The sequence below is a fragment of the Bolinopsis microptera genome, chromosome 13 (genome assembly GCF_026151205.1).
Source record: "Bolinopsis microptera isolate Bmic1 chromosome 13, MBARI_Bmic_1.0, whole genome shotgun sequence".
Classification (NCBI taxonomy): Eukaryota; Metazoa; Ctenophora; class Tentaculata; order Lobata; family Bolinopsidae; genus Bolinopsis; species Bolinopsis microptera.
Window position 1 is genome coordinate 10,230,374 of NC_087084.1, and position 18,030 is coordinate 10,248,403.

Consider the following 18,030-nt stretch of genomic DNA (forward strand, 5'->3'; position numbering starts at 1 on the left):
ACCAGCGCTGAGCGATAGCCAGCGCTGGCCAGCGCTGGCCATCGATATCCAGCGCAAAATTTTTGCGCTATTACTCGTCAGCTAGCGCTAACCAGCGCTAACCAGCGCTAGCCAGCGCTAGCCAGCGCTAACCAGCGCTAGCCAGCGCTAACCAACGCTAGCCAGCGCTAGCCAGCGCTAGCCAGCGCTGGCCAGCGCTAGCTGACGAGTAATATCGCAACTATATTGCGCTGGCCAGCGCTGGCTGACGAGTAATACTAATATCGAGCGTGCTAAATCACTTTACAGTCGATCTTCGAGATTGTTCTAAAAGGGCCCCCGATGGTTGTGTCCAACTTCAATCGATGTATTTTCGGACGCTAATTCCGAATCAACCCCCATGGGCCCATGAGCATAGGGTTGAAATGCTCTCCTGACGAGATATTGGCGAAAAACTGTACATGTATCGATCACGTGATATGACCGTATAAGGAAGTTAGTCTAATTTCTCGTTATTGTTAGGGTTTCAGCATATGTTTTTGTTAAGGATTGGGTTAGGGTTAGGGTTGGGATCAGATTAGAGGGTTGGGGTTTCGAAAAGTCGTTCAGAACCAGCTAGAGTCAGATAGATCTGGGTTAAAAAAGGCACGTGACAGTCAAGTGTAAAGTGATTAATCATCATCCGAGTAATATCGCAAGTATATGATTTTGATACATTGCGCTGGCTAGCGCTGGCTAACGCTGGTTAGCGCTGGCTAGCGCTGGCTAGCGCTGGCCAGCGCTGGTTAGCGCTAGCTGACGAGTAATAGCGCAAAAATTTTGCGCTGGATATCGATGGCCAGCGCTGGCTATCGCTTAGCGCTGGCCAGCGCTAGTTGTCGCTATCCAGCGCTAGTTATCGAACTGTTTTCTGCGATGGCCAGTTGCGCTGGCCATCGCAAACTATCGCGTGCGACAGTGTCGCATAGCCAGCGACAACTAGCGCTGGATAGCGACAACTAGCGCTGGATGGCGACAACTAGCGCTGGATGGCGACAACTAGCGCTGGATAGCGACAATTATCGAACATATATATTTTGCACTGGCCAGCGTTATCCAGCGCTGGATAGCGACAACTAGCGCTGGATGGCGACAACTAGCGCTGGATAGCGCTAGTTGTCGCCATCCAGCGCTAGTTGTCGCGTTTTGACTATCGCAAAAGAACCCAACGGCCTTATAACTTTATAATACGAAGTATATCGGTAGGTTAGAAATATTTGCCGTGAAAAGCGAAAACAACGTAATGACAGGCCAAGTTTAACCAACTTTGATAACAACAATCGTCCAGATGAATGTGATTTTATCTTTACATAAAATAAAATACAACCATACGAAGTTAATGAAGAGGCAAATTTAGTAGTAGATAAAACAAAGGTACATACCTTTAATACATTAGTATTAGAAGCTAATTCTAGAATGTTAAGACAATCCAGGAAGCTTTGACATTTCCACATGAGACATGTGCTTCCAGTACCTTCATTGCACCTATGCAGGCATTTTGGAAGCAATGCAAAGTTAGTATTAACTCCGGGGAGACATATTTATGGCGAACAAGTTGTCGAACTAGAGTGTGCGTCCTGAATCAAAATTTATTCAAATTTACCCTCAAATTTTGCAGTCTTCCGCTTCGGACGAAGTGTTGGTAGACAATTGAAGGACTTTGCCGCTTCGACGCGCCGAGCAAACTATCATAGTATCATTCTTTATACTTCGCATCGAAGTAAGAGATCGTTGCTCTGTTAACTCGCAGACCAACGATCTGGAAGGGTTGACATCGTCAATCAAATAGACAAAAACTCTCCCGTTGTTCTAAACATTCCAAATGTTCCAAAGGAACTGTGGAGGATTGTCGACTACCAAAACGGCCTATTCGAGCTGAGGAGCTATTCGCCGTCAGAGGTGTATTTTTATTATATTACTGTATTTTAAGTATATCCTTTAACTTTTAAGTGTAAATGTATATAAAATATGTTGAGAGGAAATTATATATATATGTACTTGTAGCTCTGTATTCACAGATGAGTTTCACAGATGAGCTCAGGAATGAAGCTTATTTTGTTCTTTTTTATTTTAATTTCTCTGAAGACATGCACTTTACCACTATTTTACCACATCAGGTTCTCCCATGGATATTGGACGCAATAGACATGACACAGACGGTCCTATCAGAGACGTATTGTCTAATTTATATTTTAAACTTGACGAAATCCCCCCGGCAACGGGGACATTTTAAAAAAACACTGAAAATTTACCAAAAAACGACCCTTCTTTGAGTTTGTGGTCCACTTCAGTTCGCAAATGGAGTTGAAACTTCGCGATTTTTAGCAAGATTGTATAAAAATAACAGGAATAGGAGACAGCATTCGTAGAATTTTGATTTAGGCTCTATATTTTCTATAATTAACGTCGGAAGTGATGAGGTAAAATAAACGTTAGCGTAATGGTGCTGTTTTATCAAAGGTTAACTGCGTCGTTGCTTGGCAACCTAACAAAAATTGCGCCGGTTAGTGGACACTCTATTTTCATCAACCGTATGCATTGCCTTTTTAATTTAAAATTACAATTAACGATCGTTTCATGTTGGTCAAAATATCAAATAATGGTTCTTTATTCATCATTCTTGGGGCGCTACGGAGCACAAAATGGAGGGGTTGCCATTGTTAATTATTTAAATTAAAAAAGTTAAATGACCGGACACCGTAGCCTGCGCCTGTGTGGTGATATGCAGTTAAAAGTTTGAAGGAAAAAAGCCATGGTTGTTTACAAGTTCAAAGTTTACATAAGTTTTTAGATTATATAAAATGGTAGTCGTGAAATCTGTGATAGGTAACGGAACTATGCAGGGACTAGTATATATTCACTACTACTACTAGTTGGGGCCTCACAACCCCCACAGTCCACACCCGAGTGCTTTTCATCCTTTTGTGAATTAGTGTTGTTACTATTTTTCATGGTTAAAATTTTTATTGAAAATTTTGATTGGAGTTTTAACCCCATCTTATCTTTAAAGGTACTGAGGATGGACGAAAATATTTTACCGATGTTATAAAGATCTTGATGGAAATTTTTAGAACTCATTCGTTGTTTGATTGCGGGAAACATTGATCTTGATAGGTAACGTAACTCATAATATTAATAACATTTATGCTTTTATGGTCCATTTCGTATAACAAATCAATCACTCGACAATCATATTCAACATAACATTAACATCAGCATCATAATTTGTTCAACAATATAACGGATTGCTAATATCGGGACCCAAGTCAGTGGTTGCACCAAACACTCACAACAAAACGAGAAGTTTGTATGTAGCGCATCAAAGAAAAGCTTGAACTACTTAACACATGTTTAAGATCCGGGAAATCGCTTGTTATTCAAATCAATGGTTTTTGTTTGTTTTTTTTTTCAGGGAGCAGGCTTGCCACATAGGTCCGGGAGTTCGGAACGTTTAGGCAGGGTGCTAGGTTGTGGTACACACTCAACTAGGTAGTCTGAGAGTCCGAAAATCTCCAAAAAGAGATGGCATCAGAATGTGAGCCACTGCCTGACTAACCTGTGGATAGAGTTCGCTAGACTCTATAATTATGGCGGGTAGTATCTTCTGTGTGTTGTTGAGATCCTGAGTATCCATTGACCAGGGCACCAATTAACGACTTTTGGTGTAGTTGGTAAAGGGTCAAGGGTGGTGGGTAGTAGGAGGGTCATCAAATCAGAAAAGGCAGACCTGAGTTGATAGTACATGTACTTGTAGTTGTAACGGCTTCCTCAATCTGGTATACGTTGTCTCAGTCTAACTAATGTCCGCCACTCTTTCCTATATCCTACTAAAATGATCACGTCTCCGATGTTTGGGGATCACACTACATAAACGTTCACGCTATGACTATTGTTAACTTTGGTTGTGATTGATATTTTTGATGCGGTAAAAGGTATCGATTAGGGAATCCGAATATTTATAACATTGTTGTCATTGTCAAATTAAATCCATATTTTCTACAGTTCAGAGCTTAGAGCTAGATGGTGAAGAGATTAAAGAAATTTAAACATAAATGATTTTTAAATTTCCTCGAACAAAACTTTCGACTAGCGGGTTTCTAGTTTTCATATAATTGATTGAACCTGTTCTTTGAACTGTGATAAGCGGAGGAATCCCCAGCGGTTGTGGCAAGTGTCCTCCGGTTCTTGAGTTGGTTTTGCAGTTCTGGTGCTGCAAGAAACTGTCAAGCACACGTGGTACCATTCATTAGGTACTGGAGTTGTGCTGTGTGTAAACCGGTCATTTAGCATATAGAATATAGATATAGCCCCAGGTAAACACTGCCAAGATTAGCAGTGAGTAGAATTACAGGATCCGCTCGTGTTCTGTAGTGCATCACAGATCGTGTTCTGTCCATACGGTTTATCACTTTAATCCACGCACACACAGATACACAAGATCCAGCATAACATAACTAGTCCATCATCACCGAACTCAAGAGCTATATTAGGGTCGTGAGACTGAATTGTGGTTTCTAGCAGAACAAAACAGTCTCAGACAAGGAACGAACATTTTGATGTGCTGTGGGAAGAGTCAAGCGAAAAAAATATTGGAACATTATCACTCACAATTTCCATTCTTTTAGTTTCACCATACGATCCATTCCTTGTTTCAACGATCCATTTTTTGTTATCCAGTTATCAAATAGCTCATTTTTTTGACATAGAGCTACTTACCACTAAGGTCTTTAGGTCTAGCATCATTATAATATATAAAGCCGGACTCCTAAGCAAGGTGCTTGGTTGTGGGACACACTCAACTAAGTAAGTTGAGACACCTCAAATCTCCCTAAAGAGATACCACAGCTCAGTTCATACGAAGGAGAGTTAAAAGGTTGAATACTTAATTTGCGGAGTGATGATTCTGTCCTGACTTAACGACTAGCTGATAAGCTGATACATTCTTCGCTCACGTGGTTATTCATCGGCTTCAAAATTGACGTGGCTAATATAATCGGTGGCATCCAAGCTACTATAAAGCAATATCGATCAGTTATGTCTATTATATTCGGACTTAAAAAGTTAATAAACTCTCTGAAGCTATATCACCTGACTCGACGGAATACCGGTTTTATTGCTAATATCGTCTACAAAGCTACTTTTTCCAGGTTTTCAAGCAACCCGAAACTGTCTGTAGCCGCATAAGGATACTATAAACACGCAAGTTTATAATCAACATATTCTTAGATTATTCACCTGATCAGTCTTATATACTTTTTAGTTACTAACGATGGATGGTGACGGTTAATATGATTTGTTTTGAATTAATAGATCTGACTGTTAAAAAGTTGAAAAGAAGAAAATTCTTTTAACCATTTCAATTCGCTACTTTGTTAAAGCTGATGAGCTGCAAAACTAGTTTAACAATTTTCTTTCATCTCGACATTCAAAGACATATAAGCGGCATCCAAAATTTAGATCCTCCACATTCTAAATTTATAATATCTCCACACATTGCTCACAGACACCCTAGCCGGGCCCTAGCCTGTTAACGACTACACGTGGGTCATACAGATCTACAGATTATCTAACAAGATGCTTACATTATAGAAATAATTATAAAGATCGTAAGTCTGTAACAGGGCACGGGGGTAACTAAGAGCAGCTGGAACTCATTAAAAAATAAATTATAGACCGGAGTTATAAATGGCAGTTTCAACTATTCTAAAACTTGGTGACTGGTGTGGTAGTTTCCTTCAGATATACAGATTATAGATTACACTTATCTGCTTAAAGCCCGACTCAGTTCTTAAAGTTTCAGCCTTATCGAGGTTTTTAAAGATGGCAGTTTACTCTGCTATAAACATAAAACCCTGTCCAGTGTCCACAGTAAGTGTCTAGATCCTCCACATTCTAAATTTAGAATATCTCCACACATTGCTCACAGACACCCTAGCCGGGCCCTAGCCTGTTAATGACTACACGTGGGTCATACAGATCTACAGATTATCTAACAATATGCTTACATCATAGAAATAATTAATAAAGATCGTAAGTCTGGAACAGAGCACGGGGCCGGGTATAGTTAAGGGCAGCTGGAACTCATTAAAAAACAAATTATAGACTGGAGTTAATGGCAGTTCTGACTATTCTAAAACTTGGTGCGTTAGTTTACTTCAGTCTCAGATAATATATAGATTGCACTTATCTGCTTAAAGCCCGACTCAGTTCTTGAAGTTTTATCCAGGTTTTTAAAGATGGCAGTTTTAAGTGATGGGGGTGTCAGCTCGCCGGACATTTACATGACAGTATCCTGTATCTGTGTTATCATCGTCTGTACAGTGCTTAACTCCCTGGTCTTCTATCACAACTTCCAGAAGAAGATCTCCGTGGCAAGAAATCTGTACCTCTTTCTATCTGCTGCAGATCTTCTGACATCGTGGGTACTACTGAGGGCTTCCTCGGGGGACTTTCTAAGAGAAAAGGAGGAGGAGTGTATAAATAGTGAGGAGGTGACTTGCAATAAAGAATATTTCAAGAGAGAAGTGGATGCTACTCTGGGAGTGAAACTTAATTCAGTCATCAGTTTTACCATGTCACTCTCACCGGCTCACATTACAGCATTTCTTGCTGGCACACGTTTCCTTCAGATCAGATACCCTCTCCATCCAATACAGCTAAAATACGTGATATCATCACTTCTCATCACGATTACCTGGGTTCCAGTGGTTGTTGGCTGCGCCATGTTTGATGTGAGCGATAAAGAGGGTTGCAAGCCCCAAAAAACCACATCACTATCGTTTGCGTGGAGTTACTGTCCGAGGGTGCTGGGAATTCAGATTGATAGCTTCGGATACTTCTTCTTCGTCATCGCCGTTCCTGTCATTTTACAAATCGGAGCCATGATTGCATCTGTTCTCACGATCACCGAGCTGGTGAAGGTTTATCTAAATCCAGTTTCAGGAGGTGCAGGAAAGAAAGAAAACAGGATTAGAAGCTGCTCTAAAATACTTTTGACTAATCTGGGTAGCTTGATTCTTCTTATCGTAATCATAATAACAGCATTCCAAGGTGATGTAGAAAGAGACGGTGCGACTTTAGGAAATATTATAACTTATTTGATGTTCCAAACAGTTGTTCCTTCCCTTATCTCCACGCTAAACCCCATAATCTACATTATTCTCACCCCAAACTTCAAACTCAAATCAACAACATCTCTAGTAGGGAACTCTACTACCAGAACAGATTGATGAAAATTCGTCAAATTGTTGTTACCATCACTTGGATGACACAAAGTTTGATATCTGTTTTGCTAAGGTCCAAAAAAGATTGGACAGCGCGTGTATCAACATCATGTTTTGATTGAATATTTTAAACTCCATAACAGTGATTTGAACTATTAGTGAAGTTATGAAATATTTTACCAATTCTTATTAATTCTATTTCAAAAATAAGAAAAAAGTAAAAGAAATTCAGTATTATTGATCGGTGCAACACTTGTAATTTATAAGTAGTTGTACTTACCTGGGGACCCCAGGCTATTATGTTCATAAACGAATAGAGATTTGGCGGAATGACAGGCTGAACGCCGCCCAGTAAAGTTGTCCTTATAGCCAAGTTACCTATTAACGTGCTATTTTATTTTCTTTATGCGAGTTGATGCTTTAATGGGAGATTGCATAACGAATATTAAACATATTGAATTGTTAAAAATATCTGAGCGATATTAAGTTTTCAATATTGATTAATGCTCTTATAGTCATATCCAATGAAGTTTTATTAATTTAACGAATAAGCATGTTATAGTAATAAATATTCGTTTTTTGCTCAGCAACGTTTCAGCAACCCGACACTGTCTGCAAAACTAGGATACAATAATTATAAACACGCAAGTTTATAATCAACATGTTCTCAGATTATTCACCTGATCAGTCTTATATTCTTATTACTTTATTAGTTATTAACGATGGCTGGAATATATAAGCAGAAATACGAGTTTAATAATTCCTTTCATCTCAACATTCAAAGATATTATAGCGGCATCCACATTTCAAACGGGTGTATATTATGCAATTGCAAATGCTGTCAGTTTAAATTACGAACTTACGACGTAGCTTTATTATATTATATAATATATATGTTAATATCAAATCTTAAAATAACAGCAACGTTGACATTTTCTCATTATTTTATTCCTATATTATATTGTGATATTCATATATTATGTATATATTGATATATACACTGCTCCTTCATAATATTTTGTATCATTTCTCAAAAAATACACTTTTTGTGGTACACCCTAGGTACAATGTACATTGTACGACCTAGGGTGTACCACAATACGTATGACTTGTAATTTATTCTTAACATGGGCAAAAAAAGGAACTGGTTGTAAGCTTCCAATCATGGAAGAAGCTGATATCTTTAGAAATTATATTTTACGCTCACATCAGATGTTTTAAATTATCAGATGTTTTAAATTATGGGTGTGGAGGGTGGGGCCGTGATCAAATTAGTGCCACCCACTTTAAAGTTTACTAGGTTAGAGCTTCTTCTTTACCTCTATTTCTTAATAATTACTCTTCATCGGTTGGTGCCGCAACTCTAGAGAAACAGGAGAAGGGGAACCTCCTATATCATGTTGTTATAAGTTCATGACACGTTCAATAACAGATATCCCATGAAAAATAGGCCAAATAACACCAAACTGGTAATTGGTCAATTATGATAACGACCATTTCTTAATCTAATTTACCGATTTGATGATGCTCGTCGTACCGAAACACACTGCCAACTCAATACCACCACATTCAAGCTCAGCTCTCATATCTGAATCGTTTTAGGTCGTTTATTCGAGTTTTCTAAAACACAAAATCACGTTTTTTTACTCGAGGCTGCTCTTTTTGCATGATGATAGTCAGCAAAACTACCGTTTATGTTTTGGTAACCACTTTGTTAATTTCATTTTGCTTCGCCTCCCCTACTTCTCGAGAGACCAGAAGCATTGATGAGGAGCAAATAGTAAAGAGTGCTTCTGATGTTAACGAGTACAGAGCAGTGACGCTATCTAACAAGATAAGATGTGTCCTGGTGTCAGATAAGAGTACTGAGATAGCTGCTGTTGAGATTCGTGTTGGTAAGTGTGATAACGACTATTGCTATAGCTTGTTTTAGATAACGTAACAGTGTGATTAACACAAAGAGCTGTTTTAATGTTTTGCCACCTATATTTCTAAGTTGGGATTATAATACATATTTAAACTTTAGTGCCAAATAAGATTCATCAATGCAATAATAATTTTCTTTCTGATCTCTAGTAAAACCAAGTTTAGGAGTATTTTGGGCCCGAGTTTAGACTTGTACAAAAATAATCATCCTTGTTGTGGTTGGTACCACTTAGCACCTTCAGTCATAGTCGGAACTTGGCAACTTAAGGCGGATGAATGATAACAGAACCCAATTACCAGCCTACTGAGATAATTACAAAACAGGAAATTGGTTTACAGTTGTCACGTACAAGTATCTAGTCTACATTCATTTTACGAATTGTAATTATAAAAAGCAGCGATGGCAGTATTACTTCTACGAGGATTATCAATCCAAAATACTAGCTGGGGTAGAAATGTGTTGACATTTAGATTGATAAATACCAATAATAAAATGGTAGGGACGCTGTATGAGAAACCTGATCTTGGAAGATTTCCTAATTGAGTTTGACAGCAAGACCTCGAAGACACAGACTTTTTCTTCGGGCATTATATGCAGCTTTACAATATCTCCTAGCGGGGCGCTATAAGCCCCCTTAAAACCTTATGGTGATATCGTGGGATGTGAAGTAAAATTCCCAGCGTTATATAGCGTATTGATTATAGTTTAATAAATAAGCTTATACAAAATACAGCCATGATACATTTAAAAACTAATTGTGATTTACCCTCCTTCAGCTTCAGGCTATCTGGCTGAGGACACACCAGGACTTGCCCATTTTGTGGAACACATGCTGTTTGAGGGATCCCCCGAGTACCCTGATGGAAACCACTACCAATCGTTAGTTATAGCTTTGGGGTACCTTTTCCTACCATGAAATTTAGTATTATAATTATAACAAATACTATGATTGGGTGATAAGTGTAATGGTTAGAGATCATTCTCATATTACAACTTAGCTAGCGTACCTAATAGAGTAATAGGTGAACATTATATTACTGACAAGCTGAAACAACCCCTCAGGTTTATTCAAGAGAATGGAGGAAACTTTAATGGTGCTACATGGGAATCAGCCACAACTTACATATTTAAAATTAGGAACGAATACTGGGTTCAGACTGCTAAAATACTGGCCAGCTTCGTTGGTAATTTTCAAGAAATACTTAATTGTAAAAACTGAGAAGTGTTGTCAAAGAATACATCCTTTATTGAAATTGTGTAGGACTGTGAATTGTGATGAACTTTTATCAAAGGAAATAAATTGAATGTTAGTTGTGAAGGATCACTGTATGCATACATTTTTAATATCCACAATTCTAATATATATTCTCAATTCTCATCACCCAGGTAACCCTCTTTTCCCGAAAGACAAGTTTTCCTCAGCTATTCAAGCTGTAGACAGTGAATATAAGATAAATATACGGAATGACTACAGGTATTTGAACTCAAAAACACCAGTCGTCACCTTCTCTTTTTTGTGATCCTGATGCATTTTTCTGTGGTAACATTTGTTCCGCGGATCCTTTATTTAATTATTATTCTCATGCATCAAACAGAAACAGTCCGTAGCCTTATATTGTCCTTAGTCCTTAAATTATATTTTATGCCGATTTTCGGTTATAAACGAGCTTATTTCATTTTTCTTAAGTTTTCTTGCAGTCGTCTTGGCTGCAAGTAAGCTTAATCGTACACATTTCTTTCAAGAATGCCTACTACAATAATTGTAGCCAAGAGATAAGTAATACGTCGAAGTCAACATGATGAATACTCCCCCAGGAGTTTGTATGCCCTGGCAATGAAACTGAATAACCCAAAGAACAGATACCGCGAGTTCTCAACAGGAAGCAGGGAAACTCTGAACGTGACAGATATTTACGAGCAATCCCTGGAGTTTTACGATCAGTTCTACAGCGCTAATCTTATGACTATTGCTATCGTTGCTAATGATACTCTTGATAGGTAGTTGGATTAACTTCTTTTTTTCAGTTTTCAAAGTTATGACGAAAAGCTTTCTTGTTCTCGTATCTAATTCCGACTGGATGAATCTGTAAAATCTGTTTGTATTCCGACATTAACATTGTTAATAACATTGTTAATAAATTTCTCTCTCAGCTTGGAGCTCCTAGCAGAAGAAACATTTGGTAAGGTTCCCAACAAGAACAGAAAAAGACCACAAAACAGCGCCTTACCGTTTCCCACCAGTGACAAAAGATACCTGGGAAAGAAAGTATATTTTAAAATGAAGAGAAAAGTCGACCAACTAACTTTCCTATTTCCAATAAACTTGGCAAACTACGTAAATGTAGATTACATAATCTACCTCCTAGACCACGAAGGTAGTGGATCAATCTATCAATATCTTTTATCTCGAGGGTACGCTACAACATTCGGTAGTTTCGTGATCCTCGAGGATTCCCAAACTGTGCCCCTAGCCGTGTACTGCCAGCCCACGGAGAAGGGTATTGCTGACCCTTACTTTATTGTAGAGACCGTGTTCAAGTATCTAAAAGCGGCCTGCAGTGATGGAGTTGATGAAGAGTTGTGGGAATCTATGAAGCAGATAAATGAACTTAACTTCAGGTTCCAGGAGAAAGAGAAAGGTGAATCTTTAGTTAGCTCTATACTCGATCGTATGGGGACGAGCAACGTTACACAGAAGTATCTGGGAGCACCTTCCCAGCTCTCTCTGGATGTAGAGGTTGAGAATAAGATTCTGGGTTTCTTTCATCCGGATAATTTCAATCTCTATGTTGGGTCAGATTCCTTCTCAGACACTGAGGCCACCAGCAACGGACCTCGACTGACTGAACATGAGTACTTTTACAGCACCCCTTATTTTGTCACCAATTTCACGGAGGAGCAATTACAGGCTTGGAGGAATGTTGAAACTGACCCAGAACTTCATCTGCCCCAACCCAACACTTTTGTTCCCAACAATTTTGAAATTTTCGATATCGAGGATGACGCTGGAAAGTTGCCAACAGAAATAGTTAGCAGGGATGAGGCTGATATGAGCATATGGTGGCTCCAAGACCAGGAGTGGATGCAACCTAAACTTTATACTGGGTGTAAGATTTTCCCTAACCAGATTACCAGAGATGCTAGAACATGGGCACTAGAGAATATGATTAGTGATATTTATGGATTAGTTAAAAATCTGGCGCTGTATGAAGCATGGGAAGCAGATTTCAATCCAATAGTTGATTTTGATGAGAGCTGGTACATTGTCGTGTTCGGTCACTCCGATCCTAAGAAAGTTGAAGATGTTTTGAATAAGATGTTGGATGTACTCTTCAACTTGGACTTTACAGTGGATGACGCTCTTTTCAAATCGAATGTTGTGCTACCCGTTCAAGAGCATTACGATGAAGATCATGAAGGTCCAAACCACTTTGCTGACAAATACATCGACTCCATAGTCTTCCAGGATTTTGTAGATTGGACTGATGTGAAGAAAGCAGCTGGAGAGATCTCCCAACTTGAGGTTAAAGAGTACATGACAAACTTCCTTGCAGACATTTCACTATCCTGCAGTACTTTTGGGAACGTTGGAAAAGAACACGCAATAAGATACTCAAACATCGTCAAAGAAAAGCTTGTGGAGCACGGATCTACGATTCAAAATGAAGATAGGAGAAGTTTAAAAGACCAAAACATCAACCAGCTCCCGTCTGGACCATCCCACGTGATAAGACGTAGTATGGAGAATCCAGACGAGGTGAACTCAGCAACTTTGGTTATGTTCCAAATAGGACGGGAAGAGGCTGATTGTGGAATGGAGGATAGTCCACCCTACACTGTGAAAGCTTTTACTGGAATATTGGAGCTCATAATGGGACAATCTTGCTTCAGCTACTTAAGAACTGAGGTAACGTTTTAAAAGTGCTTTTTATATTCCTTCGTGGTTGAGTTGGTTCAGTGCTGCAGTGCAAGTTCATTGTCATAATGCTGCTTTCATCAGTACATTGAGTTTGAAATTGTGCACCTGTTTGCCAGTGTTAGATTCTTAAACGGCTGATAAAACAAGCATCCACATATTTCAGAAACAGCTGGGTTACATGGCGTTTTGTTACAGTCGAAGTTACAATGGAGTCAGTAACTTCTTCTTCGGAGTTCAAGGATCTAGACCCGGTGCTGGCCCTGATGTTGTCGACCGGGAGATAAACAACCTGATCGCCCAACAACACGAGACATACCGCCTTCTCGCCCAAGGTCTGGAGGGAGAACTGAAGTTTGAGGAAGTGAAGGAGGCGTATAGCGACACAATATCAATAAAACCTCGGACGCTCTGGGATAAGTCCCGAAAGCTGACTGAGGAGATTTACTCTTCCACCAGAGATTTTGATAGAGTTGATAAATTGTTGGCTGCAATTAAGAGTATAACTGTGAAGAATTTCCTGGAACTTTACGAAAATTTTATTGTCGGAGACACAAAAAGGAGAATCTCGTCTCAGGTAGGACGTGACAACTTTTATCTTTTTATTAATGGCATTCTTAGGCACATGACATGATGGCCTCAATCTGAAGCAGAGATTATACCTTTAGGCAAAAATTAACTGCTTCGTATTGAGGCAATAACATTTTGAATTGTTAAGCGTATTAGTTAAGGCTTACTGTAAAATTATACATGTAGTAATATAATTAATGTACGTTTGCAATTACCAATTAATTATTATATCATCTAGGTGTACGGATCGAGTCACGTGATGCCGGACACAATTGAGGAGGGTGAAATTCTGGTGGAAGATATTGAGGCGTTCAGAGAACACCTCACACTCTTTTAAAAAGTACATTACAGATGTTATCAAACATTCAATCAAACGATAGCTTGGAAACCTGAGAAGTAGAACTGGTCAGGCAGAAAATGAAAGGGACTGATTCATTAACTGCTCCGGTTTGGAGCTTATAAACCAATATATTTGCGCCAAACCAAAATACAAAAGACGTGACATATTGTCGCGCTAAAGTGATCATACGGGATTTTGATTTGGGATAATTAATTTAGCTGAAACGTGGTGTTATTTTTAGTATTATACATCATTATTTATAGTATTAATACTTTCAACACTAAAATATAAAAAATAATTTGAAATTTTAATTTAAGGGGATGGAAGTGCTTTAACCAGGTGCAGCCCGTCCACACCCTGGTGTCAAAATATGTATGAAAGACTTAAAGTACCCTACATGTGTATAGATAATTAATTCTGTTATAACTCATCAGAGGTCGTTTATGTTAACCTTATGTTAACTTTAAGTCTTTAGCAATTGTATATTGATAACCCCTTTAACATGTTATGTGAATTTTAGACTCGGAGACCACTTGTAAAACTAATTGGCATTGTGAAAAAAAGTCAATTCAGAGTGTAAAAATGACCCCCCCCCCCCTCCGACTACGCCCTTGTTTTTCTATTCGAGGTATTTTTCGGTTCTCCACGATTGACATTGATTATTCCAAACGGTTGTTTCACTTGTACCCACTTACCCACTTACTTTAGACTTGTTTCAATTCTAAAAAGGTCGAATAAATAAGTTTTGATCGTATATAAGATTTAATTTCATAAGTGCAGACTCCGGGTGGTTCCAATAACAAATTTATAAAAAGATGTAGAAAACTGTAAAAAGGCGAATAGCTATCATGGTCTTTATACGTCCACGGTACGGTCTATACAATGCCACGATATTCAACCACTATCGAGCCTCTATGGAGTATCGGGCCACTATCGAGCCACTATCGAGCCACTATCGGGCCACTATCGAGCCACTATCGAGCCACTATCGAGCAACTATCGACCCACTATCGAGCCACTATCGAGCCACTATCGAGCCACTATCGAGCCACTATCGAGCCACTATCGAGCCACTATCTAGCCACTATCGAGCAACTATCGAGCCACTATCGACCCACTATCGAGCCACTATCGAGCCACTATCGAGCCACTATCGAGCCACTATCGAGCCACTATCGAGCCACTATCGAGCCACTATCGAGCCACTATCGAGCCACTATCGAGCCACTATCGAGCCACTATCGAGCCACTATCGAGCCACTATCGAGCCACTATCGAGCACCTATCGAGCCACTATCGAGCAACTATCGGGCCACTATCGAGCCACTATCTAGCCACTATCGAGCAACTATCGACCCACTATCGAGCCACTATCGAGCCACTATCGAGCCACTATCGAGCCACTATCGAGCCACTATCGAGCCACTATCGAGCCACTATCGAGCCACTATCGAGCCACTATCGAGCCACTATCGAGCACCTATCGAGCCACTATCGAGCAACTATCGGGCCACTATCGAGCCACTATCTAGCAACTATCGAGCCACTATCGAGCAACTATCGAGCCACTATCGAGCCACTATCGAGCACCTATCGAGCCACTATCGAGCAACTATCGAGCCACTATCGAGCAACTATCGAGCCACTATCGAGCCACTATCGAGCCACTATCGAGCAACTATCGACCCACTATCGAGCCACTATCGAGCCACTATCGAGCCACTATCGAGCCACTATCGAGCCACTATCGAGCCACTATCGAGCCACTATCGAGCCACTATCGAGCCACTATCGAGCCACTATCGAGCACCTATCGAGCCACTATCGAGCAACTATCGGGCCACTATCGAGCCACTATCTAGCAACTATCGAGCCACTATCGAGCAACTATCGAGCCACTATCGAGCCACTATCGAGCACCTATCGAGCCACTATCGAGCAACTATCGAGCCACTATCGAGCAACTATCGAGCCACTATCGAGCCACTATCGAGCCACTATCGAGCAACTATCGACCCACTATCGAGCCACTATCGAGCCACTATCGAGCCACTATCGAGCCACTATCGAGCCACTATCGAGCCACTATCGAGCCACTATCGAGCCACTATCGAGCCACTATCGAGCCACTATCGAGCACCTATCGAGCCACTATCGAGCAACTATCGGGCCACTATCGAGCCACTATCTAGCACCTATCGAGCCACTATCGAGCACCTATCGAGCCACTATCGAGCAACTATCGGGCCACTATCGAGCCACTATCTAGCACCTATCGAGCCACTATCGAGCCACTATCGAGCCACTATCGAGCACCTATCGAGCCACTATCGAGCAACTATCGGGCCACTATCGAGCCACTATCTAGCACCTATCGAGCCACTATCGAGCCACTATCGAGCCACTATCGAGCACCTATCGAGCCACTATCGAGCAACTATCGGGCCACTATCGAGCCACTATCTAGCACCTATCGAGCCACTATCGAGCCACTATCTAGCACCTATCGAGCCACTATCGAGCCACTATCGAGCCACTATCGAGCACCTATCGAGCCACTATCGAGCAACTATCGGGCCACTATCGAGCCACTATCTAGCACCTATCGAGCCACTATCGAGCCACTATCGAGCCACTATCGAGCACCTATCGAGCCACTATCGAGCAACTATCGAGCCACTATCGAGCCACTATCGAGCACCTATCGAGCCACTATCGAGCCACTATCGAGCCACTATCGAGCCACTAATGAGCCAGTGGCATGTGGCACTATACGGCCACTATATTTAACCGACACTTGCCGTCATCATTATTGAAATTAGAGCCAATACGATTCATTCATCAATTGGTTTTTTAGTAAGTTAGTACAGTGTTGAAATACGCGAGTTATTGGCGAGGCCGGCCATATCTAATGGGCTAAATTTTCAATTAATGATAATATAATAGAACATAATATCTAAAAATGACTATAAATTTAATATAAACCTTAACCTAAGTCAGATCTGCTTAATTATTCTATCCGATCATATTACATCTTTTATTCCCCATGTAAAAATGTATATCCGATTCCATGGGTGTAGCTGCTCAATTAAAGATTCTGGGTCCTTTTTTTCGATGAGAAAAGGAAGCATAGTCGTTCTTCTCTTTTTGAACTGTTCGTTAAGTTTGGTTGCTAATATAATATAACGTTTAGTGGGGTTCAGGGGTTGGGTTCATCACTGAACAATATTTTGGACCAAGTTAAAAAATTATGAGTTTAAAGCAGCAAGGGTTCTGGAAAATTATTAAAAGCTTTTATTTCCTTGATGGTTGGCGCCAGCCGTCCCTTCTGCGGAACCTTCGTTCGGAGAAATTGTATAGTTATACCGAGAAGCCTATAAAGGTGCTCAGGTAATACAAGCCATTGAGAGGTGCACATTGTCGCGCACGAATTTGTTTAAGGATTTACGTATTTAGCGGTTCTTTCATTTATGAATATTTACAATTTAGAGTGTTTCAGTTTATAATTTATTTCATAGGTGTGAACACTTAAGGGGGCATACACCAAATCTGTCCAACCCAAATGACCTCATAGGCAGTTCAGTGACCATCTAGCGCACCGTTTCCACATAAAAAAATTATTTTGAGAATACCCATTCGCATTTTTGTAATCGAGCATTTCCTGGTTAGAGTGGAATTTTCGGAAAAACACAATTTGTTTCGTGGAGAGGCTATAAGTTAATCATTTCTTGCGGTATCGGGTTCAAATTTTGCTCGCCGTCTATTCACATCTATTTCAAGGTGTGTGTAAAATCTTAATATCGTATCTAAAAAGGCTGGTGTGTTATAAATTTTTAAAGTTTAAAAAAGTCAAAAAGTTAAAATTGTACTTTTCAGACTTATTTTAACCAAAAAGTCAGTCAGGGAAGATGATCTTCCGAAGATCGGATTGATTTGATGGTTGACATGAACTTGTTCTCTGAATTCTGGCGCAGTTTTTGATGCCCTCAAAAATGTTTTTACTCATTTATCTTTAGATCTATTGGACTTCAAAGCC

The 18,030-nt window shown here is 40.0% G+C and overlaps 1 protein-coding gene across 2 annotated transcripts; it reads left to right on the forward strand.

The window, feature by feature from the left end:
• The first annotated feature begins 8,789 nt into the window (after nucleotides 1-8,789).
• Nucleotides 8,790-14,695, forward strand: LOC134825157 (insulin-degrading enzyme-like). 2 transcript variants are annotated; one of them, XM_063837306.1, is made up of 9 exons: nucleotides 8,790-9,136; nucleotides 9,945-10,047; nucleotides 10,231-10,352; nucleotides 10,555-10,642; nucleotides 10,984-11,166; nucleotides 11,320-13,075; nucleotides 13,251-13,661; nucleotides 13,893-14,007; nucleotides 14,376-14,660. In XM_063837306.1, exons 1-8 carry the CDS (start codon nucleotides 8,908-8,910, stop codon nucleotides 13,989-13,991), a joined length of 2,991 nt encoding a protein of 996 aa, XP_063693376.1. In that variant the 5' UTR covers nucleotides 8,790-8,907; the 3' UTR covers nucleotides 13,992-14,007; nucleotides 14,376-14,660. The 2 variants fall into 2 exon arrangements, with proteins under 2 accessions (XP_063693376.1, XP_063693375.1); XM_063837305.1 differs by having other exon boundaries at nucleotides 13,893-14,695.
• Nucleotides 14,696-18,030: the final 3,335 nt, after the last annotated feature.